The 22,694-nt window shown below is 36.3% G+C and overlaps 3 protein-coding genes across 4 annotated transcripts in view; 1 reads left to right on the top strand and 2 right to left on the bottom strand.

Moving 5' to 3' along the window:
• Positions 1-7,690, bottom strand: part of LOC5573257 (alpha-tocopherol transfer protein) — a 40,503-nt gene extending 32,813 nt beyond the window's left edge. The window contains exon 1 of one of the 2 annotated variants that reach the window (XM_001654418.2): positions 7,021-7,690. The gene's annotated coding sequence lies outside the window, so the exon portion shown is untranslated. The remainder of the gene's footprint in view (positions 1-7,020) is intronic. The other variant, XM_021847231.1, reaches the window with a different exon arrangement.
• Positions 7,691-15,521: 7,831 nt separating this feature from the next.
• On the top strand, positions 15,522-16,513 carry LOC5573256. The gene is made up of 2 exons (XM_001654417.2): positions 15,522-16,122; positions 16,184-16,513. The coding sequence occupies exons 1-2, from the start codon at positions 15,568-15,570 to the stop codon at positions 16,391-16,393; spliced, it is 765 nt and encodes a 254-aa protein (XP_001654467.1). The 5' UTR covers positions 15,522-15,567; the 3' UTR covers positions 16,394-16,513.
• A 34-nt stretch (positions 16,514-16,547) lies between these two features.
• Positions 16,548-22,694, bottom strand: part of LOC5573255 (alpha-tocopherol transfer protein) — a 64,853-nt gene continuing 58,706 nt past the window's right edge. The window contains exon 4 of the mRNA XM_001654416.2: positions 16,548-17,955. Within this exon, the coding sequence (XP_001654466.1) occupies positions 17,242-17,955 (714 nt within the window). The 3' untranslated portion in view covers positions 16,548-17,241. The remainder of the gene's footprint in view (positions 17,956-22,694) is intronic.

Here is a 22,694-nt window from a genome sequence, read left to right as displayed (position 1 = left end):
TGGAGGAAAATTCAAAGGAAATTCTCAAAGAAATTTCAAAGAAACTTCAAAGGAAATTCCAAATAAATTTGAAAGGAAATTCCAAAGACATTTCGAAGAAAATTCTAAAGCAAACTCCATGTTGAAATGTCGGCAAATTCCAAATTCGGATAGAATTCCACAGGAAATAACGATGAAAATGCTTAAGGAAAATCCGAAGGAAATCCGGAAATAAATTACGAAAAATCAGAAAATTAGGACATTACATAAACTATAGAAATCAATCAGTACGCTTTAATTCAAACTTAAGATCAGGACATGTCGTGGTTAGTCAGTACGGATGATTAATAGTGTTCAAATTTGCCAAATTTCACATGCTTTTAGATATTGTATACAAATGTTTAAACTTATCATGTGCCTCGACTGTTAAGTTCGGCTCTCCGCATGACACCTTCAAGCGCAATATTGAACAACAAGCACGAAATTCCGTCGTAGTCCTCACCGAGACTCGAACGAACGGGATACATGGAGAACTGATATTCGGGAAACTGGGGTTCGAGGTAACGACTTTCGTAGAACAGAAATTCAGGGGAAAGTAGCACAACTCGTTAAGTATATAATGTTTATTACGATATTAAAGAATTTGCCTACAGGGCGTTAGCAGTATGCACCTGATATCTTTATTTTCGGTATTATTGAAGAAATTTCAGAATAAATTATTTTATGAAGAAAAAATGTCATATTTTTCTTCAAGTATGTTATAAATATTACTTCGAGTTCAAACACAATCAAATGTTTTAAACATCGAATCTTAAAAAAAGTTTTTCTTTTGTGTATAGTTTTATAACATTCCTTCGCACCCTAGTCAAGTCTACAAATTTTCTTAGTTTGAAAGCACTGAGAAGAACATGCATAATATTTCATTTAAAAAATGTTTCGTTACTTATAGTTGAATAATTATTGCTGAAACCATACAACCATCCTCATAAGAATAACATTTTTTTTCGTAGTTCACTAGAATTATCCGAAACTAACTTAACTCAAATTTGTGGATCACTCGTACGCTAGCAAGCTAAACAGTTTTGCCATCATTTTTGCATTTTTTTTTTTTATTCGACAAATGTTATGTATTGCTTTACGTATATCTCCTCATAAATTCCTTAAAACACAAAGCAAATTTAGTGGAATCACTTGGATGAAAGATGTAGCTGCAATAAATATAATTTTGGTGGCCATTTTTAATTTGACCTCCATCTTGAATTTTGTCAGAAAGCGTGTTTTCATCATTAGCGTGCCGCTCGTTTTGGATTTCGATGCCACCTATAAAAGCTTAGAAAAGAATTGAGTTAGAGCAGCTGCTAAAAATGAGCAATGATATTTAGCGAATGCAAACATCGTATTTTACAATAATGTAACAAGTATTCAATCACTGGTCCATGGGATTATCATTATAATTGATAAAAAAATCTAGTGGCCATCTTGAATTTTGACGCCATCTTGCTTTCAAACTATAGAATGAGTTTTTTGTTTTAACCAAGACAGTAGTCATCATTCATTTTGTGGTGTGTGCTAACGTAAGAACTAAACGACACATACAAGACGCGACGCGAGACAAAACATAACACTTTTCGTTCTTAACGTTCTTGACGATTGTAAGAACGATAAGTGGTATGTCTTGTTTCGCGTTGCGTAGGGTATGTGAGTAGTCATCATCTTGAATTGAAGTTGGAATTGAATTAAAACAAGTCCTCTTCTATTCTGAGAAGCTTTGTTTTTCTTTTATCATTTTTTTTTTTTTTTAAAAGGAAATTAGTATCATTCCAAACATTACATTCATTATTTCTTATATCTAGGTGTTCTGTGTTATTAGACAACACTATCATCCTAATTTGGTAAAACAAATCTAAGATTTTATTAACATTTTGTTAACAACATATTACATTTCATTTGCCGTAGCAGTTCAGATTTTTTACAGGTGAGTTGATTTCACCTGCTTATAAGAGAAAAAAAAAAGTTTTTAATATACTTAACCTAACTTAACCTAATCATATAACGCATTAATCGTGGCAATAGAAGATTGTAACGATTTTTGCCTGAAATTATTGATTATTTTATTTGACATTTGTTCCAATGTTTCAACATTGGATATCCTATGTAACTCATTGGTACTATACCAGGGAGGAAGCCTCAGAATCATTTTCAAAATTTTATTTTGAATTCTCTGCAGAGCTTTCTTCCTGGTATTACAACAGCTAGTCCATATTGGTACAGCATACAACATGGCTGGCCTGAAAATTTGTTTGAATATCAAAAGCTTGTTCTTAAGACAAAGTTTTGATTTTCTATTAATAAGGGGATAGAGACATTTTACATATTTGTTACATTTGGCTTGAATGCCCTCAATGTGATTTTTGAAAGTTAAATTCTTATCTAGCATGAGTCCTAGATACTTAACTTCATCTGACCAATTTATTGGAACCCCTCTCATCGTGACAACATGTCTACTTGAAGGTTTCAAATAAAGAGCTTTTGGTTTATGTGGGAATATTATTAGTTGAGTTTTGGAAGCATTAGGAGAAATCTTCCATTTTTGCAAGTATGAAGAAAAAATATCCAAACTTTTTTGCAATCGACTACAGATGACACGCAGGCTTCGTCCTTTGGCGGAGAGGCCTGTGTCATCCGCAAACAAAGATTTTTGACATCCCTGAGGTAACTCAGGTAAGTCAGATGTGAAAATATTGTATAATATTGGTCCCAAGATGCTGCCTTGGGGAACACCAGCTCTTACAGGAAGTCTTTCAGATCTGGAGTTCTGATAATTAACCTGAAGTGTACGATTTGACAGATAACTTTGAATTATTCTAACAATGTATGTTGGAAAATTAAAATTTTTCAATTTTACAATCAAACCTTCATGCCAAACACTGTCGAATGCTTTTTCTATGTCTAGAAGAGCAAGACCAGTAGAGTAGCCTTCAGATTTGTTGGAACGGATCAAATTTGTTACACGTAAAAGTTGATGAGTGGTCGAATGTCCATGGCGGAATCCGAACTGTTCATTGGCAAAAATTGAATTTTCGTTGATGTGGGCCATCATTCTGTTCAAAATAACCTTTTCAAAAAGTTTACTGATGGAGGAAAGCAAACTGATTGGACGATAGCTAGAAGCTTCTGCAGGATTTTTGTCTGGTTTTAAAATTGGAACAACCTTAGCATTTTTCCATTTATCAGGAAAATATGCTAATTGAAAACATTTGTTAAATATATCAACTAAAAATGATAAGCTACTTTCTGGAAGTTTCTTGATGAGGATGTAGAAAATTCCATCATCGCCAGGAGCTTTCATATTTTTGAATTTTTTAATAATAGTTCTCACTTCTTCCAAATCAGTCTCCCAGGCATTTTCGAAAACGTTCTCTTGATTGAGAATATTTTCGAACTCCTGAGTAACTTGATTTTCAATTGGACTAGTAAGTCCTAAATTAAAATTGTGAGCACTTTCAAACTGCATAGCAAGTTTTTGAGCTTTTTCGCAATTAGTTAGTAATAATTTGTTTTCCTCTTTCAATGCCGGTATAGGCTTCTGAGGTTTTTTCAAGATTTTAGATAATTTCCAAAAGGGCTTAGAGCCGGGGTCCAATTGAGAAATTTTATTTTCAAAATTTTTGTTTCTTAAATCTGCAAAACGTTTCTTGATTTCTTTCTGCAAATCCTGCCATATAATTTTCATAGCAGGATCACGAGTGCGTTGAAATTGCCTTCTCCTCACGTTTTTAAGACGGATCAAGAGTTTAAGATCATCGTCTATAATCACGGATTCAAATTTTACTTCACATTTTGGAATTGCAATGTTCCTGGCTTCAACAATGAAATTTGTTAAAGTTTCAAGAGCATTGTCAATATCAATTTTAGTTTCTAAAGAAATGTTAACATCAAGATTAGAGTCAACATACGTTTCATATATATTCCAGTCGGCTCGTAAATAATTGAAAGTGGAGCTGATAGGATTGAGAATCGCTTCATGCGATATTTGAAATGTAACAGGGACATGATCAGAATCAAAATCAGCATGAGTAACTAATTGGCTACAAAGATGACTAGAGTCGGTTAAGACCAAGTCAATCGTAGATGGATTTCTAGAAGAGGAAAAACATGTAGGGCTATCAGGGTATTGAATTGAGAAATATATATGTTTGGCATTAAAGTCACCAATGACAAAAAATTTTGACTTATTGCGAGTCAATTTTCGCAAGTCAGTTTGAAGCCAATTAACTTGCTGTCCAGAGCATTGAAAAGGCAAATAGGCAGCTATGAAAGTATATTTACCAAACTGTGTTTCAACAGAAACACCTAAAGTTTCAAAAACTTTAGTTTCAAATGACGAAAACAGTTGATGTTTTATACGCCTATGAATGATGATTGCAACTCCCCCACATGCCCCATCAAGTCGATCATTACGATAAACAAAAAAGTTAGGATCTTTTTTAAATTTGGATCCAGGTTTTAAATAAGTTTCGGTAATAACTGCTATATGCACTTTATTAGCTGTAAGAAAATTAAACAGCTCGTCCTCTTTACCATTCAGAGAACGAGCATTCCAATTTAAAATATTTAAATTATTATTTGGATCCATTAGAAAAACGTAATCCAATAACAATTTTATTTGTAAATTTTACACCTACTTGGACTGCTTCAGTCATAGTGGTGGCTTTGAACATTGCATCAATCATTAGATTCAATTGTTCAGTTAGAAAATTAAAATCAGAGGCAGACATATCATCTGATGATTTCCCATTGGAATTTTCGGTAGACGAAGAAGCGGGGTAGGAGTTACCTGTGGCGGTAGGGTTTTTTCCATTTGATTTGAAACAAGTAGAATGGGTACTCATGGAACGAACAGGGGAAGAGTTCAAATTACCTGCTACGATATCGGCAAAGGATTTACCGTGGGTAGATACATTCGAAATTGAAAGATTCGAACGGCTACCCGACGGATTAAAATTTGTTTGTGAATGAGCATGATTATGATCTTCCTGGTGGGTATGATTCCTAATCAAGCGATCGTTAACTGAAAAATGAGCATTGTTCGATACTCTACCAGGCAAATTCCGGAAACGACCGTTATCGTAACGGATATTATCCTTCATCTGCTTGGCACGAGCCTCAACGACTCTTTTGCGTGAAATGCATTCCCAAAAGTTTGCTTTGTGAGGGCCCTTGCAATTGGCGCATTGAAATTTTCTGGTATCTTCTTTCACAGGACAGTCGTCCTTAGCGTGAGAAGAACCTCCGCAAATCATGCATTTAGCATCCATGCGACAATTTTTTGTACCATGACCCCACTTTTGGCACCGACGGCACTGAGTGGGGTTCTGGTAATTTCCTCCAGGTTTCTGGAAATGTTCCCACGTCACACGGACATCGAACATAAGTTTAGCTTTTTCTAAAGCTTTAATATTATTTAGTTCTTTTTTGTTAAAGTGAACTAAATAATATTCTTGAGAAAGCCCTTTCCGAACAATGCCAGATTGGGTTCTCTTTTTCATAATGATTACTTGGACTGGTGAAAATCCAAGTAAATCATTTATTCCATTTTTGATCTCTTCAGGTGACTTATAGTCACTTGAGAGACCTTTCAAGACGACTTTGAACAAACGTTCAGTTTTGTCGTCATAAGTACAAAATTTGTGCTTCTTCTCTTCAAGATATCTGAGAAGAAGTTCGCGATCTTTAAGAGTTTCCGGCAAAACGCGACAGTCTCCTTTCTTTGCGATTTGGAAGGAAACCTTGATTCCCCTAATGGAGTTCAAGATCTCCTGCCTAAATCCCCCAAATTCGGAACAACTGACCACGATAGGCGGCACTCTTTGCTTCCTCACTTGAATCAAAGAGCCTGGGCTAGAGGCTGCTTCGATTTGGTGTTCGGAAAATTTGTCTAGAGCATCGAACTGATTGCTCATTTCAATACAATTATTCATTTCACCCTTGGAAGAAACTTCGCATTCCGGGGAAGCGTCCTTTCTTCCATTCTTGCCACGTGTAGTGACAGTTTTAAAACCCACTTTTTTGGAAGGAAGTAGTGAATTCAGAGATTCACCCTTCCTTTTGTTAGTTGTTGATACCATGTTTAGTTAATAAACGAGAAAGACGTGACCTTCGAGAGGTTTTTTCCCTAGACGGTGTCCAAGAAGGATTACCACCGCTAGCTTTCGCCAACGGGTCCAACGAAAAATCGAAGGCACGGGTCCAAACAAGGATCGTAAAGGGATCAATAGTAGAAAAAATAGTACTGAAAAGTACTGTTTAAGTAGCACTGAAAAGTACCGTTTTTAATTTTAGCACTGAAAAGTACTGTTTGTGTAGCACTGAAAAGTACTGTTTTATTGCTTTAGGTAGTTTTTAAGAAAACTTCCAAGAGCAGAGAGAATTCTTGTACGCACAGCACGAAGGTACGATGCGCACTGATTCTTTTATCATTGGTCATCTGATTTTGAAGATATTCCGTTGTTCTTGGGAATCAATCAAAGAAATTTTAGAATATCTCCAGAACAAGAAGACCAATGATTATAATCGACACATATTTGGAATGCATCTTATGAGACGACACCATTGATGTCTGGGAGTAGAAGCGCCCTCTGGGCTATAGCAACGCACCCTTAAAAAAAAGACTTAAAAGCTCAAGTTTTACGACGACAGGGCTGGGCAAATGGTTTTCTGGCAAATGTCATACAACTCCATGGTTTTAGTATGTAATAATATTTTCTATATTATCTAACGTGTTTTCATGGGTGATGAATGTTCCCCAATATCAGCAAAATCAAAAAATCACTTAAACATTTTTTATACATGCTGTACACTATCAGGAAACAAAATACAGTATATAGACACGAGCAATGGGTGTCAGTACTTGTTTTAAAAATATAAAACTTGCAAAGATCAATGATCAATGTTACCCGGATTACGGTACTCAAAATTTCAAGCAATTCAGTAAAGCGTTCACGTGATTTGCGTTTTGAGCTGGAAATGCCCATTACTTACATCAGAGATGCTGCTCATCCAGCTTCTTGTTCATCTTCAAGAGGTCCTCAAAAGTGAGTCCAACTTACTGCGGGTCAGCAGATTCGGTGTCAATCCGCGGACTTGTAGATGTTTTTTTTTTCTTAGAGAGCTGAACGGTTGGTCCGGTAGTCATACGATTGCTATTTTTACATGCAACTTCTTTTCTTGTCTTCCTAAAATTTCCACTTCGAGCAACCTAATCTATCATCTATCAACCACAGCACCCATATTATCGACTTACGAAAAGCACTTGAAAATTTTCACGGTTCCTCCCAAAAATCCAACACTTTCACTTGCTTAACCTTCGCACTATTTAGTTAGCAGAAACGCTTTCGCCAGGCCACAAGAAAATATGCCCCATTTCAACACCAACACGAACAGGATTCACGCCTTAGCCCAGAGCCATTCACTAACTTTTCACAAACACGTGCTCATCGAATCATATGGTATAGATGGTAGGTACCGGTCACAGCGAGGACGCTTCCGCCTTTTCCCGAAGGGTCTTGTAGGCTGTTGCGAAAGCCCTTCCGTCACTGTGTTGGTGGCCGTGAAATTTTGCTTGACCACGCCACGCGCCTACCGAAGGAAGCTCACCTCACCTGCTAGACCGATAATCCGATAAGCGTCCGAACCGGGCGGCGTTCAAAACCGCACTACGGCAAGAGCTGTATGAAAAAAGCATTCGCTCTCGATTTGAGTATTACTCGCGCTCTCTCAAATTGCCAGCAAAGGGAAAAGGCTTTGTAAGGTTGGGAAAATCTCGTGAAAAGCGCGTGCATGCTGCATCCTTGTCCGTCGGTGTCATCGTGACGGTTCGTGATGGCGTTTGACATGATGCGAGGCAACCGAAGTGAAATTATAGCAATGTGGACGTTTTATAGCAGAGTACTACCAACTGGTTGCATACTTTTCGGGCGCATCATGAGTGGGTTAAACCTGGGACGAGACTCGCGAAGACGGTCTTCTTTTTCTGTGATTGCTTAGTTTTTTTCTTATTTCACTTTGTGTTTATACCAATTATGCGCATGCTGTTCAAACCCTCACATGTACCTATCAGCAAAAAATTATTGAGTTTGCATCACATCAAATCATAAATAGCCGTTTGAGTGAAATTTCATGCCAGCAAACGTAGCAGACATTAGAAATAATTATTCTTCTGCTTAGATTCATCAGTAACTTTGGAAAAAACTGCTCCACCGACTGAGGTTTTAAATAACAGTTTACTTTGAACACAATACTTTTCACTTTTTCAGCCATAAAAACGGTGGGCTGCATTTGACGTTTCGTGAGAGGGGAATCTGGGCTGCATATGACGTTGATATTTTTCCTCTTCGCGAGTCTCTCTCAGGGTTAAACCAAGAAAGTTTTACCCACAAGAACGATTTTGACGCCTAATCCTAGGAAGACAGCTGACCATACGTACCGTAATTTCGGGTGAAATTGATCATTTCTCACGGTTTTTCTTGTCTGTTTTCTATAATGTTGGCAATATCAAACAACTGAATTCAAAAAAAAAAACAAGTATGAACGTGAGCCTTACTGGCCTTATTATCTCTAAAATAAAAAATCTGAGGATCCCATTTCGGAGTACAATTTATCACTTGTCAAAGCGATTATTGTTAAGTAAATTAAATACCGAATTTAGTAATCTACTATTTAATTCCATTAGAGTTTGTATCCTTTGACAGATAGGCGTATTTCGACCTGAACTATGAGGCCGTCTTCAGTGTCGTGTACTAGACTCGTCAAAGTCAGAAATTAATCCCAAATCTCTTTTCTAGGTGCCAAATTCGAGAGCCCATTTATATTTAAGATGTACTGAGTACCCTCAGCTTATGAATTTGCTCATGAAATTTGTATAATATCAGATAAATTTCTAAAAACTATTTTTTTTTTCAAGCCTATACGGAATTTCAGGCACTAATGAATATCCAAAGTCTGCTTTCCTTTCTAGTAGTAAAATATTATGCATTCTTAATTTTACCGACAATTAAAACAAATCTATTTATTAGAGTTTAGCATATAAATTTCCTAATTTCGTATTCTTTAAAACATTTCGTATTTTTTCAGATTAAGGTTTGAACACCATGGGTTAAAGATCTCCCTAAAGGAGGATTTCCGGCTTAATTCAAAACAAACGATATGAAAGCCATTGTGGTTCGACTACTCTTTAAGTAAGGGACTCTCACTATAAAAATTAAATATATGAGTGAGATTTTGAAAAGTTATGACTATTTTTTGTTTTGCGATGTAAAAATTGTAATTGTTGGTCAAACTTCCATTGCATGAAGCAAAATAACAAGGAAATTGTATTTAATTTACTATGTAAGGGCCTGGCTAGGCCTATCGTAAGTATGCTTCGAGGTGCATTCGTTTGAGCATAAAGGCTTCGAAACCATTTTTGGCCCATGGTGGGGCAAAATTTCATTTCATTATCTCGCGGACAAATTAGCAAATTGCCTGCAACCCACATATTTCCTTTAGTTTTAGTAAAATATGCCTAATCGTACGAAAAAAAAAGTCATCTGAATCATGAAATATCATAAAAGTATCGATATTTTGTGTTTCAGCCAGCACAAGATTCGAACACTTGCTCAAGCGTTATGGCTCATATTTTTTTTTTTTTCAGGTAGGGGAAAGGTGGTTAAAAATTGTCAATTTTAGCATTGCCTAATAAAGGACGCTGCCAAAGAGAGCTCTCAGTTAAATATGCAGTGCTAGGGCCGAATTCACAAATGTGGTATAGCTTGTGGGCCACTGTCTTGTGAGGGCCTTTTTATCATAACACTTTTTTAATACCCTAATCCGGGGTAACATTGATCAGTTTTCTGTATATTTCTTAAATGCTTCATTTGAAAATGCATATTTTTAAAACAAGTACTGTCACCCATAGCTCGTGACTATGTATCGTAAAATGGGGTCTTAAGGGATGAAAAAAATTTTGACTCGAATTTCAAGCAACTTCTAATATGTCAATAATTGAACAAAGGACAGCCCTACCATTCTCTCGTCGTGTATATCAAAAGCCAAATACAATTATGAGGATCCTACTACAGATTTCTGAGATAATCATGAAAATGTATGATTTTTGACCGAAATGCAAAATGGGGTGTTAAGGAATTTGAGTTCCGTAAATAAAACCATATTTTGTCAACAACAAAGCATAATCTTTTTGGTCAATTATTTTGATGATTTCATTCAATTTCATAAGTTATGTTCAACCTTAATCAGATAATACATCAATATCATTGAACTTGGAACTCCTGTAACCGCAAACCGTTTTATTTTAACTATTAAATCTTTCATAGTTATTAATTCTATTCGGAAACTATCAATACATCGTAAATTTGTCTTCAAATGATTTGCATACTTAAATGCAACAGGATCATAACCTATATTTGCAGTTTACGAATTCTATCAGCTCTTCATAAACTTCATAAAAGATCTATAATATAAGCATAATTTTAACAAGCTTTTAGTTTTAATAGGGAAAATGGCCAACTAGTCCTGTAAATAAAACACTACACTAAACAAAGTATTTGCATGAAAGACCCAGTGGCATGGTTGAAAAAATACTGAAGAAGAAAAGTGTTACAGTATGGAGCGGAAATCTAACGCTCACTCTATAACACAATGTGTTAAGTGGCCGACGAGGCCGCGAAGTTTCTCAAAATGAGTTCTGACAGAGTATATATAAAGAAAGTAGCGCGAAGAGGCTTCTTTGAATGATTGTTCTCCTTCGTCTTCGACAATAAGGCTATTCATGACTGATAGCTGAAAGTGTACATGTAACCGAAACGGCAGGGTAAACAAAGCATGGGAGTGTTGTCGGAGCTTTACATTTCCCTTTGTAATCGAACGGTCACTCCGATCATGAAACGTCAAAATCTCATGATAAACAAAAAACCAGCTGATCGCAGCTGTCTTATGAATTGCCTTATAGCCCCTATAGGCCTTTTCGTGTGACAGATCCATCTATGCATTTGTTTACATCGGTGGAGGACCGGTGCAAACACGGGCCTGTCATTTTCATAGAAGAACTGTCAGTGCTTTCCGATCAGCTGATTTGAAACGTCATGTGAATAGGCCTATTTGTTTTGCTGATCTGTTCGATAGATAGACGGTTTGACAGTTCGATAGGTAGATTTGGTTTCAATCTTCGCGCAACATCATTATACACTCTAAGAAATGACAAAATATTATTATTGTTTACCACTTCATAGGATTACCTTGAAAAGTAACAATGGCTTCAAACTCATTCCCAAATGAAAGAATCTTTCAAACTTTCTAAACAATTGATACCAAGATTTTCCTACCAGTTTAACCGATTTTCGAGATATGACATTTTGGTGATATTAAGTAACAAACAGACCCCTTAAATCTTACAATGTGCGCCAGATGTAGTTTTACTTCACGGTACAAGCTAAAAGTATATTGGAATATTTTTCGGCTTAAATCGAATGAGTTTAGTAACTTGGATAAAGTAGAAAAGATAATCCCCTAACACCTCACTTATTTTCAAAAAGAGACTTTTTCCATAAGAAATATTAAAAGTCGAAATCTAGAAAAAACGTACACAAGTTTTTGCCTGCGTTGTGATCTCAAATAAATTTACTTATTTTCTAAGTTACTCACATATTTTTCATAATATTGTTTCATCAGTAGCGCAACCAGGATTTGGTTTGGGGGGGGGGGTTGTAAGTTTGAATTTGAGGGGGTATTTTTAATTAGAAAAAATCGACTTGAAGATTTGAGTGAACTTCACTATTTTAACACGCATAGTAAAAATTGATTGAACAAGTTTACAATACATCGACACGACACCGTTTAGTCGACCATCTGTGTTGTTCTTTAAATATATTTTCATATTTTTAACGATGAGAAAGATCTTTAAACGCAAACTTTTGCTTATGAAATCATTGCAACTACTATTACAGCCGGTCGAAAGCAAACCAACATCTAACTTACAGTGCGAGCATAACTGTCTTATATTAAAACATCGACAATTAAGAGAATCGATTCTAAAAGTCGAAAACAAGTTTTGCTTTCACTGTTAAGATTTTATAACCAAATATGTGCGAACATCTTGTTTGTTTTCAATAGGATCATCAAATTTTGTTTTTGGATGATTTTGTAGTCTTATTGGTTAACCCCTCTACTAGCAGCATCTTTTTTTCACTACAAAAAATATATTCAAATTGCAATAACTTTTTTCCATATTTAAGCACCATTTTTTCACAAGTTCTCAAAAAACTATTGATCAAATATTGATGATTGGTCATCTAGATCTAGAGATATACAGAAATTTCTTTGTGGACCGACGCGTAGCCATAACCCACTCATCGCAGGTCACAGATTTATTATGTTTTTCGGATATTCGCTCTCCGAAATAATACATTTATGAGTGCCTGTTGTGAAAAAATTAAGCAATTTTGTGCAGCCGTTTTAGAGTAATGAGCATTTATGTTTCTCGTACCACGTTGGCCAAAGGAAGATCTTGAGAACTTCAAAGAATATTATATCGTAATTTTCAGATTTCCCTAAGAATACTTAACTGATTACTAAATATTTGACAAACTTCTCACACAAAGCCCTCAATTTGGTATTAGGAAAAAGCAAAAAAATTTCGTTATTTATGAGCTTTTTTTAAAACAAATACTTATAAGAGTTGAAAAAAACACAATTTTGAAGATACAACCTTAAAACCACTGAAACTCTTAGTGTTTGTAAGAACCAAACTGAGTTACTGCTGCGTGGTTGCATATGATGTGTAGTAATGAGTTTCAAAAATATACTTGGTAATCCTTAATTTTTTTTGGCTCTGGGGGGGGGGGTTTGACCCCCAAATCCCCCCCCCCCTGGTTGCACCACTGTGTTTCATAGTTTTGTAGATAAATGTATTTAGCCTATAAAATTCGAATCAAGATGTTTTGAATCGTTTCCAATCTCTAGACTCCACAATACTTTATTTTAAAAGACATTTCATATCACATAATGTAGCTCACATTCCTCCGAACAAATCAAGCCTTTCAGATTACTGATATATCGACTTTCGACGTTTTTGTGACTTGTCATACTTGATGGAGAAGTTTAATCCCTTAAAACCCCACGAGTCCTTAACACCCCATTTTACGGACTTTATTTTGTTTTGTTTTTTGAAAAATTTAACCATGTTTAAAAAAATGTTTAAGGCGATTTTTTTATTTAGCTAATTAGGGGTAACATTGATCACCTATGTAAACAACGTTCGGTAATATTGAAAATGTCGTTACTTACTTAAATCATGTCTTCTGAAGCCGAATATGATTACCAGACACTCATAAGTCATTTACTTTTTGAGTTGTTTTTGAAATTAAAAACACCTTGAACCGCAGAATACGCCTAAAAGTAGACAATTACCTAAGGAAATTCCACAGACAAACAGACGTCACACTCTCATCATTGTTCATCGACCACCTTTTTAACGGTCGATTCAAAAATATTGTAGGAGGCCAATCCGCCACCTGCAGCGCTCGCGTCGTTTTTGTTCGTGTTTGACGTTTACACACTACCGCCATCTGTTGGCCTGTCGGCCAAACACACCGATTTTAGCATTGGGCGTATATGTTCTCGTGACTATGATTTTGATCGGGATTTGTTCTAAGTGTGACGTCTGTTTGTCTGTGGAAATTCTACATTCTAAACAGTAATTCGTCTACGTTTTCTAATTGAACATTATTATGAAAGCTTCGACAACGGAATCGTTTTCGGCGATGCCATTTTTAGTTAGAACCGCATTTTCCTTGCTAATATCGCTTCCAGAACTTATGTGAGAAATGAATCCTCGGTAGTGTCATCCTTACCCATTGAAATCGTTGTTTCGTAAAGTTGACAAATTTACGCATGAAGTTAACGTAATTTCCGCAAAAATCTTAATTTTCATTAGCCTATGAATATGGAAGGAGAAGGAGCTTTAGAAATATTCCTTCTATAGATACTATAGAAATACCCTTAACTTTCTGGTGAATCATGTCATTTTCAAAATTAAAATTTATTTTACTGCCCATAAAAGCATAACTGTCCCATATGGAACTTCGAACTAACACCTTTTTTCTTCGCAACATGTATAGTTTAATATAAACTTTACTGTGCGTATCAAAATTTACGTACTTTGTTTGAAAATGTTGCGGAAAAATATGAACTTGGTGCAGTTCCGTATTGAAAAATAAAGGCATAATAGTCTCTATATGAACTTTCAATCTAAATAGCAACTGCAGAACGTGAATTGTGGTCAAGTTTTTATTTTCTACTGATCAATAGAAGCAAAACGAGTAATCTCTGCGGTGGCGCTTAATGAATATAGCGTGTAGAAATGTACTAGAAAATTATGAAAATTTGTATGAGAAAACAAACTTCAAACTTAGAGCGCTACTTTCTCAATGCCTACTTTTTCAATATGGGACAGTTATGCCTTTATGGGCAGTTTACGCCATATTCAAATATTTAACCCGGTCAATGCATTGTTATAGAGTCTGAGTAACAAACTTGTTTCTAACAAAATATGTTATTATTTTGGCTGGTAGGTAGTTAATATAAAAAAGGACTGTAGAAGGTAAATCGTTGTATAGCAAAAATCGTATAACTTAAAATATCTCGGAAATGACAGCACACGTGAAAATAAATATAAGGTAGGCGTGATAGCCATTATCATTATTTAAAGTTTTGACTCCCTCATGCTTATAATGAGTTGTGTTTGATCCTTCGACCTTGACGCTTGCTCCTACGGGGGCCGGCGATGAAGGCAGGATCAAACATGTCGCGCGTCGGTCGAGTGAAAGTGAAAAAGTGTAGAGTACACAAAAGTATCCGGATTGGCAATCGGTATCGAAATTCTAGTGGATGCATATGAAGGTGCCAATTTGAGATTTGATATATTGAGTCAAAAGATACGAACAAAAACGTGAGACAATGTCGTCCACGCCTTTTAAGGGTTAACTGATATCCCTAATATCAAAATTTTAATAAAGAGTTGTACGAGCTCTTAAACGCCGCCCATAAAACTTAAACTTCCTAATACTCCTCTAGAAGTGTCCAAAGCTCAAATGTGTAAACAGTAACGTATTGAGCTGTATCAAGATCAGATAAGAACACCTAACCATCATAATGTCTTTAAATTCCTATATTTTCTATTTCAAAGTTCAATTTGATTACACCACAACACTATGCAAGGCTAATTGCATCAGATTGAACCATGTACCACTTGAACAACGGTGCAATGAATTACAATTTATCACTAAAAAGGGAATCTTCAAAAACGATGTCCGTCACTTTCTAGAAACTTACATGTTGTGCTATTACCAATGCCCGTGAGCGATGGACGCCATTTCCCGATGACCCCAAAACACCGGCAGATTATAGTTTTCTTTATCAATCGAATGCCTCTCGAGCCGTTATCTGAGTTATTGTACGGTAGATTTCGCCAGCTTCAAAGTATAAATATAATCGATCTCTGTAGTTGCACTTACCGTCAGTTGACAATCAGAGATAATGAAAGCCTTACTACTATTAGTTTGCTGCCTGGCAATCGCCTCCTCGTCCGAGGCCAAAACATTCCCGGGATCCAATCTACGGGCACCGGACAATTTTCATCTGACAATTACCGAAGGATTGCTCGAAGAGCTGAAGAAACTTTTGGACTACCTTGCCAAAGCCGCTTTGGACGCCGTTCATGACCTGAAGCAGAATGTGGACAAGCTGATAAGCGATGCTTCCCAGAAGGCCGAAGATTTGCTGCAGTTGGCCAACGAAAGCATCAACGAGTATCTACAGGAAGCGAAGCAGAATCTTACTGTGCTGGGGTCACAAGTGGCGGAATGTGTGGTGCCGGCCACTACAGAATTAGAGAAAATCGCGGCCCATTCCTATGAGAATACGAAAAAGTGCTACGATGATCTGGTAACTCGGGTCAGAATCCTGACGGACAACGTGGAGGAACACGTGGACTACGAGATAAAGAAGGTGGCAGAAATTCAACACATCGGAGTGGACTGTATGGTGCAGAATCCTAAGCTGGTGGATCAAGTGAAGTGTATTCTGGATCATGTGAGTAGCTTGGGAAGTACTGTTATAAGAGAATCCTTACAATAACATCATTTTGCTACAGATCGAGGAATCTAATGCAATTGTGAAGGACATCATCAGCGATGTGGGAAAGCTGACTTCTGAGACCACTCGTGAAATAGTTTCGTTGAGTAATGATACCAGAGGCTGTCTTCTGGACGTGATTCGCATGTCGCGAAACGAAGTCGATAAAGTAATTGCCGAAGTGCTGCAATGTATGAAAGAGTCGAACTCAGTGGAAGATGTTGAGTAGAACGACTGGATAATAAAAATACGCTTGGATATTTCTTTTTAGTTCATTGAATTCATAATCAGAAATCTTTTTTATAATAAAATTTATAATTGGTATGTTGGTATCAACCTGTCCCATGGATTCAACATTTTTTTTTTACTAATGTTTGGATTAATCTACTGTCTTAAGAACTTATACTAATCATTACCTACCTTTGAATATGAATATTTGAGATTTCACTTATCACATTAGAAATTCATTAAAACTTAACATTCTAATGAGAAATTCTTGTCGATACCGCGCCGCCATCAATACAAGTAGTTAGAATGCAATTCTTTGTCGTTATTCGGTAGAATGTGCTAAAACTAGAGGAGAAGCGTTTTAATTATTCCAAATTGGTAGACCCCTCGTACGCCAGTTAGTTAAACACCATGCTCACACATTTACGGCTCTTCTATGGTTATTAATCTTTTTGGAGTGAAGCAATACATAAAATTCATCAATGATGGCCTTTTTATCTAGCTGGCCTACGTGGGGTCCATCAATATGATTTAAGGTGAAGAAGAACCATAACCAAACCTTAAATTTTCATGAAGAACCGAACATCTGATGGAGCTGAAAACTTGATCGATTAGTCCAACCAATCGATCGAGTTTTCAGCTCAATCGGATATACGGTTCTTCTGATTTGTGCTCTTGAAAATTTTAGGTTTTTCTTCGATTGATTCACCTTAACCAAATGCGCTTCTCCTCTAGCTTTAGCATATTCTACCAAATAGCAACAAAAAATTGGAATTCTAACAATTTGTGCCGATGACGGCCTGGTTTCACCTCGAACTACTCAATACACTAAATACAATCTTCTCCAAATCACATTTCAACATTCTCGTCCCTCTTGGATTTGTACCTTCGCTTATTACCTTTGGTCTTTTCTACGTAGTGGAAGAATTTCGCATACTTGCTCGGATCCACGTGCGGCTTCAGCTCGTACCCGAAGCGAATCAACCCGTCGTAATGGTGCTCCAAGTCCAGCAATTGCTTGTTCAGCATGTCGTGATCGAACTTTTCCCCATTCGTGCCACCGTACTCCGCCGGAAGTACGTCCTTCCCCATATGGGCATGCAGTGAGTCCCAATTCGAGTAGTGGAAATGTACCGAATCCTTGATCTGTTTGCTCAACATCGGATACAGAATGGCGACGGCTGCGTTCATGAAGGCCGACGAGTTCACCACGTGGAACTCCATGTGCTTCACCGGCATCAAATCGGCTTTCTGTGTTCCGATTCGAATGTTGGTTGGCGTCAGATATCGGAGACTCTTAAGGGAATAGCCACTCATATCGATCAGACAGGAGATTCCATTCTTCTGCGTTTCCAAGTCGTTCAGCATGAACTCGCACCACAGTTCGTCCAGGTGAGCCAGATCCGTTGCGGAAAATTTGTTAATGTCCATGTTGCCCATCTTGCTGACGAATATCCGGCGCCCTTTTTTGTCTCGCTTGTCCAGAACGAACTTTATGTTGTTGTTAAGGAGTTCCTTGTAGTGATGCAGTGGTTTGTCGACGAACCAATCTGGGTTGTCGTGCTGAAATGGATGAAATTGAAAATAGATTTAATGAAAAGTTCCCTCAAACAACCATAGAAATTGGAAATTTGTATTGTCTTCTAAGTGAAATATTTTTGGAAGCAATGCTGTAATTGCCTCATATTTGTAACCCAAAGTGTAATGTTATGTGAAATATAAAACCAAATACACAACACACTGTTTCAGCAACCGATGGTGTAAAAATGCCCGGAAATTAATATATTTAGTTAAATGACAATTACTAGCTCACAATTAAGTAGGTTGGCAAAAGCCTTGGAATTACATAAAACTGTGGTGTTTATCCTATGATTCACAGAACAGAAGTAAATTTGATCATTCCCCGTAACGCGGGTAGATCACCTTTTCGAGGTGCGTTACGGGGTAAGATCTACCAAATTGTACTCTTGCTGTATCTGTTCTTGTGAATACTTATAAGTTACGGTCGGAAGAGTATAAGAGAGTAACAAGCCACTAAGAACCACCTATTTGTCCTAGATGATGAGGAGGTCGAAGTGGAAAAATGGCTCAATCAGCATCTGAGGTTAGTTTCAACGCATGAGACAATTTTTTTTTCAGGTTCAAGAGTTTATCTTTCGATATCTAGGAGGGAAACGATTCCGAATCAGTGGAGTAGCAGACCTCTTAACTTCTAAAATAAGCTTTTTGTTTCAAGGAATCTAAATGTCTCATGCGATGAAACCTGTTTACAGTTTCAAAAAACGACTTTGAACCTTATAAGTAGAAGCAATAATTTGATACGCTAGAGTACCGATGCATGGTCAAAATCAGTATCATTCAACCAGCTTAGTGGCCGAACCTGATTAAGGGGCGCGCTTTTGAGAGTTTAATGGTGACAAACTGTTTTCTCCAAAAGGTATAAATAGCGGTATCTTTTTCTAAAGAGGCTCTATGCAAAATGGTAAAGAATGATATTTGTATAAAAAACGACTACTCCATTATTTCTCAATAGTAATGGAGTAGAACGATATGCACTAAACAAAGGACACGGGTATACCACAAAAGATCAAAGAAAACTGGTTGCAGTGGTTCATCCCGAACGGAAAAAAAAAAATTGATCATCAAGAGGGTTCCAATATTTTTGAAAATATCTTCATTTTATCAAATAACACAGAGCGTGTTTCGCTTCTTTGGAAAATTTCCCGCTCAAATAACGGTTTTATCATATTTAAACTTTAAGTTTGAAAATTGGTCAAAATTTTAACCTTGACACTTTTGATAATGTTTGATGTTCAATTTGCCGACAAATTTCCACTAGGGTTTTACTTTTTCAAAAGTGGTAACACTTGGGTTCTATCTTAGGTGAAAACTAGAAAAGATTCTTTATTGTTGGACCTTAAGGCTAAGTAGCCCGTCATTCGTTTTGGCAACAATGATTACTTTTCAGCTTGCATTTCAAAGTGATATAACTCAGTCTTGATAGTTTATATTGACTTGAAAAAGTATCACTGCACGCGCTAACATGCATAAAGTATGCTGATACTTTTTCAGCTGTGTCAGTGCAAAACCAACTGATTTTCTTTGATTCGAAATCGTGAGATGAATTAGCAACAATCATTAACGACGCGTATAAATTTCAATGACGGCCTACTTCGCTTTAAGGTGAAAGTTCATTGAGCGCATATACATAATGTTGCCACCCTCTCGAGCCACCCAACAAGGCGAAGCACAATGTTATGTGCGTCGGCCAAAAATAAATCATCATGTTTCATGTATACCTCCACCCACACAATTATGTAGGCAGTATTACTCGCACACGTTTCACACAAAGGTATTATTGTCGATATGAATTCATTAACAACTTCATAAAAACTCAAAATTACAATTTGTTTCATTTGAATTATTCAATTAAACATGTTTTTTGACCAAAATTATAAGCATTTTTCAAACCATGCGTGTGTTGTTTACTATTTTTGGCAGTTTTCTCCTCTCATCGCTTGCTTCTCACGGACGGACAATGTTGCCATCAGTATGCATTTGAATTCTTCAGTCAATAGCAGGCATGGGAAAATCGTTTCACGTTACATTCATTTTGCACTCCTGAGCCAGCGTGTGTTACCTGTGAAGCCCGATCACAGCAGCACTACATAGAAAGTGTCGCGCGTTCATCCCGAAGAGAGAGATAAAATGCAGACAAGAAAAATTAACCAACACTCTCTGATGTGTGTGTTCATTTGTTGATTCATTCACATTAATATGAGTCGCACTGCGAATGTATCTCAACACAATCACAAGTGAATGCAATCTTTCATTCTCCATGATTCTGTCGGGAACGTTTGTAGGATTGTTTGTCTCGAACGTTTGTTGGTCGCGCTTTGTGCTGGAATCTGACCAATGCAAACAAGATAAAGTAAAGCGTCTCTCCGTATGGAATATGTCCAGCTTCTAGAGCTACTAGTTACTGGATGGGGGTGCACAATTAATAAGACATTGTACACAAATTACGTAACGTAAGAAGGGGGGGTGATTTTTTCGTTACTGCTGTTACAAGAAGGGTAAACGTTTCGTAAGCAATTTACACAATTGTATAGTATAAACTTCTGCAAAAAAAAAGTTGGCTTGGCAGACGAGAGAAAGTTATGTTGTTTAAATCTAAGAAAAAACATGCACCATGCACGCATCCTATTAAAATAAATGCTAAACGAAGTAGGGTATTCTTGAATGAGCGTTAGGAAATTATCAAGCAGAGGGAATAGGGGTTTGAAAATAACAAAAAGAAAAACAAAATAAGCATATTGACCAAAAATTTTGTGTTTTTGGCTCGCGAAAACGTGTTTTCTTGAAATCCATGCATCGGAGCTAGGTCGAACAGGGTACGCTTCGCAGTCTAGCACTCTATGCCGGGCGTTAGGTTCAACGCAGAAAAAAATATTTACGTGATTCGTTGATACCGGATTTTAAATGCAGTCGCGATATGAAAGTGTGTAACCAACATCGATCATATTTTTACACATCAGCATTCTTTCCAAATATTACATAAGTTTTTGTAAATAATGAATCTTAAACATCTGAAAAATACCGCCAGACTTTGGATTCTAAAGACGGACACCCACGTTTTGGTTTTATTTGCAACATACATGTTGTGTCTTTGGCACTTCTAACAACCAACATATGCTCTACAATCAGTCATGAAATTTTGTTGGAACAACTTCAACAATAAAATGATAAACAAAAAAATAATTCTATAAAGCCCGAAAAAATATTCACAAGGTTCAAGGTATTTGCTATGTAAACATTGCTTGAATTTTTCACAAATAGTGGAAAGTTGTTGGGAGCATCACAAAACTATCAAATCGTCATGTTTCATTAAAATTGATAATAGTTTTAGGTAGTAAATGGTTGTTCTATTGAAATTTTATCAAAATAATATTACTGTAATATTGATCAAAGGTCTTAGTTTTACAACTTTTATTTCATTATCAGGTTGTTGGTTTATACATTTTACGTTTTTTTTTTGTATCGTTCAAATGCTAAAATGAACTGCTCTTACGCCATTTTAAAACTATTGAGAACCATAGAGCTTCACCCAAATTAAAAATTTTGCTTGTTTTTTTTTTTTTTTTAAATTTCTTTATTAGTATCATTCCAAACATTACATTCATTATTTCTTATATCTAGGTGTTCTGTGTTATTAGACAACACTATCATCCTAATTTGGTAAAACAAATCTAAGATTTTATTAACATTTTGTTAACAACATATTACATTTCATTTGCCGTAGCAGTTCAGATTTTTTACAGGTGAGTTGATTTCACCTGCTTATAAGAGAAAAAAAAAAGTTTTTAATATACTTAACCTAACTTAACCTAAACATATAACGCATTAATCGTGGCAATAGAAGATTGTAACGATTTTTGCCTGAAATTATTGATTATTTTATTTGACATTTGTTCCAATGTTTCAACATTGGATATCCTATGTAACTCATTGGTACTATACCAGGGAGGAAGCCTCAGAATCATTTTCAAAATTTTATTTTGAATTCTCTGCAGAGCTTTCTTCCTGGTATTACAACAGCTAGTCCATATTGGTACAGCATACAACATGGCTGGCCTGAAAATTTGTTTGAATATCAAAAGCTTGTTCTTAAGACAAAGTTTTGATTTTCTATTAATAAGGGGATAGAGACATTTTACATATTTATTACATTTGGCTTGAATGCCCTCAATGTGATTTTTGAAAGTTAAATTCTTATCTAGCATGAGCCCTAGATACTTAACTTCATCTGACCAATTTATTGGAACCCCTCTCATCGTGACAACATGTCTACTTGAAGGTTTCAAATAAAGAGCTTTTGGTTTATGTGGGAATATTATTAGTTGAGTTTTGGAAGCATTAGGAGAAATCTTCCATTTTTGCAAGTATGAAGAAAAAATATCCAAACTTTTTTGCAATCGACTACAGATGACACGCAGGCTTCGTCCTTTGACGGAGAGGCCTGTGTCATCCGCAAACAAAGATTTTTGACATCCCTGAGGTAACTCAGGTAAGTCAGATGTGAAAATATTGTATAATATTGGTCCCAAAATGCTGCCTTGGGGAACACCAGCTCTTACAGGAAGTCTTTCAGATCTGGAGTTCTGATAATTAACCTGAAGTGTACGATTTGACAGATAACTTTGAATTATTCTAACAATGTATGTTGGAAAATTAAAATTTTTCAATTTTACAATCAAACCTTCATGCCAAACACTGTCGAATGCTTTTTCTATGTCTAGAAG

The sequence above is a fragment of the Aedes aegypti genome, chromosome 2 (genome assembly GCF_002204515.2).
Source record: "Aedes aegypti strain LVP_AGWG chromosome 2, AaegL5.0 Primary Assembly, whole genome shotgun sequence".
NCBI classification, from domain to species: domain Eukaryota; kingdom Metazoa; phylum Arthropoda; class Insecta; order Diptera; family Culicidae; genus Aedes; species Aedes aegypti.
The sequence above is the reverse complement of the archived record's forward strand: the minus strand, read 5'-3'. Positions and strand labels throughout refer to the sequence as shown.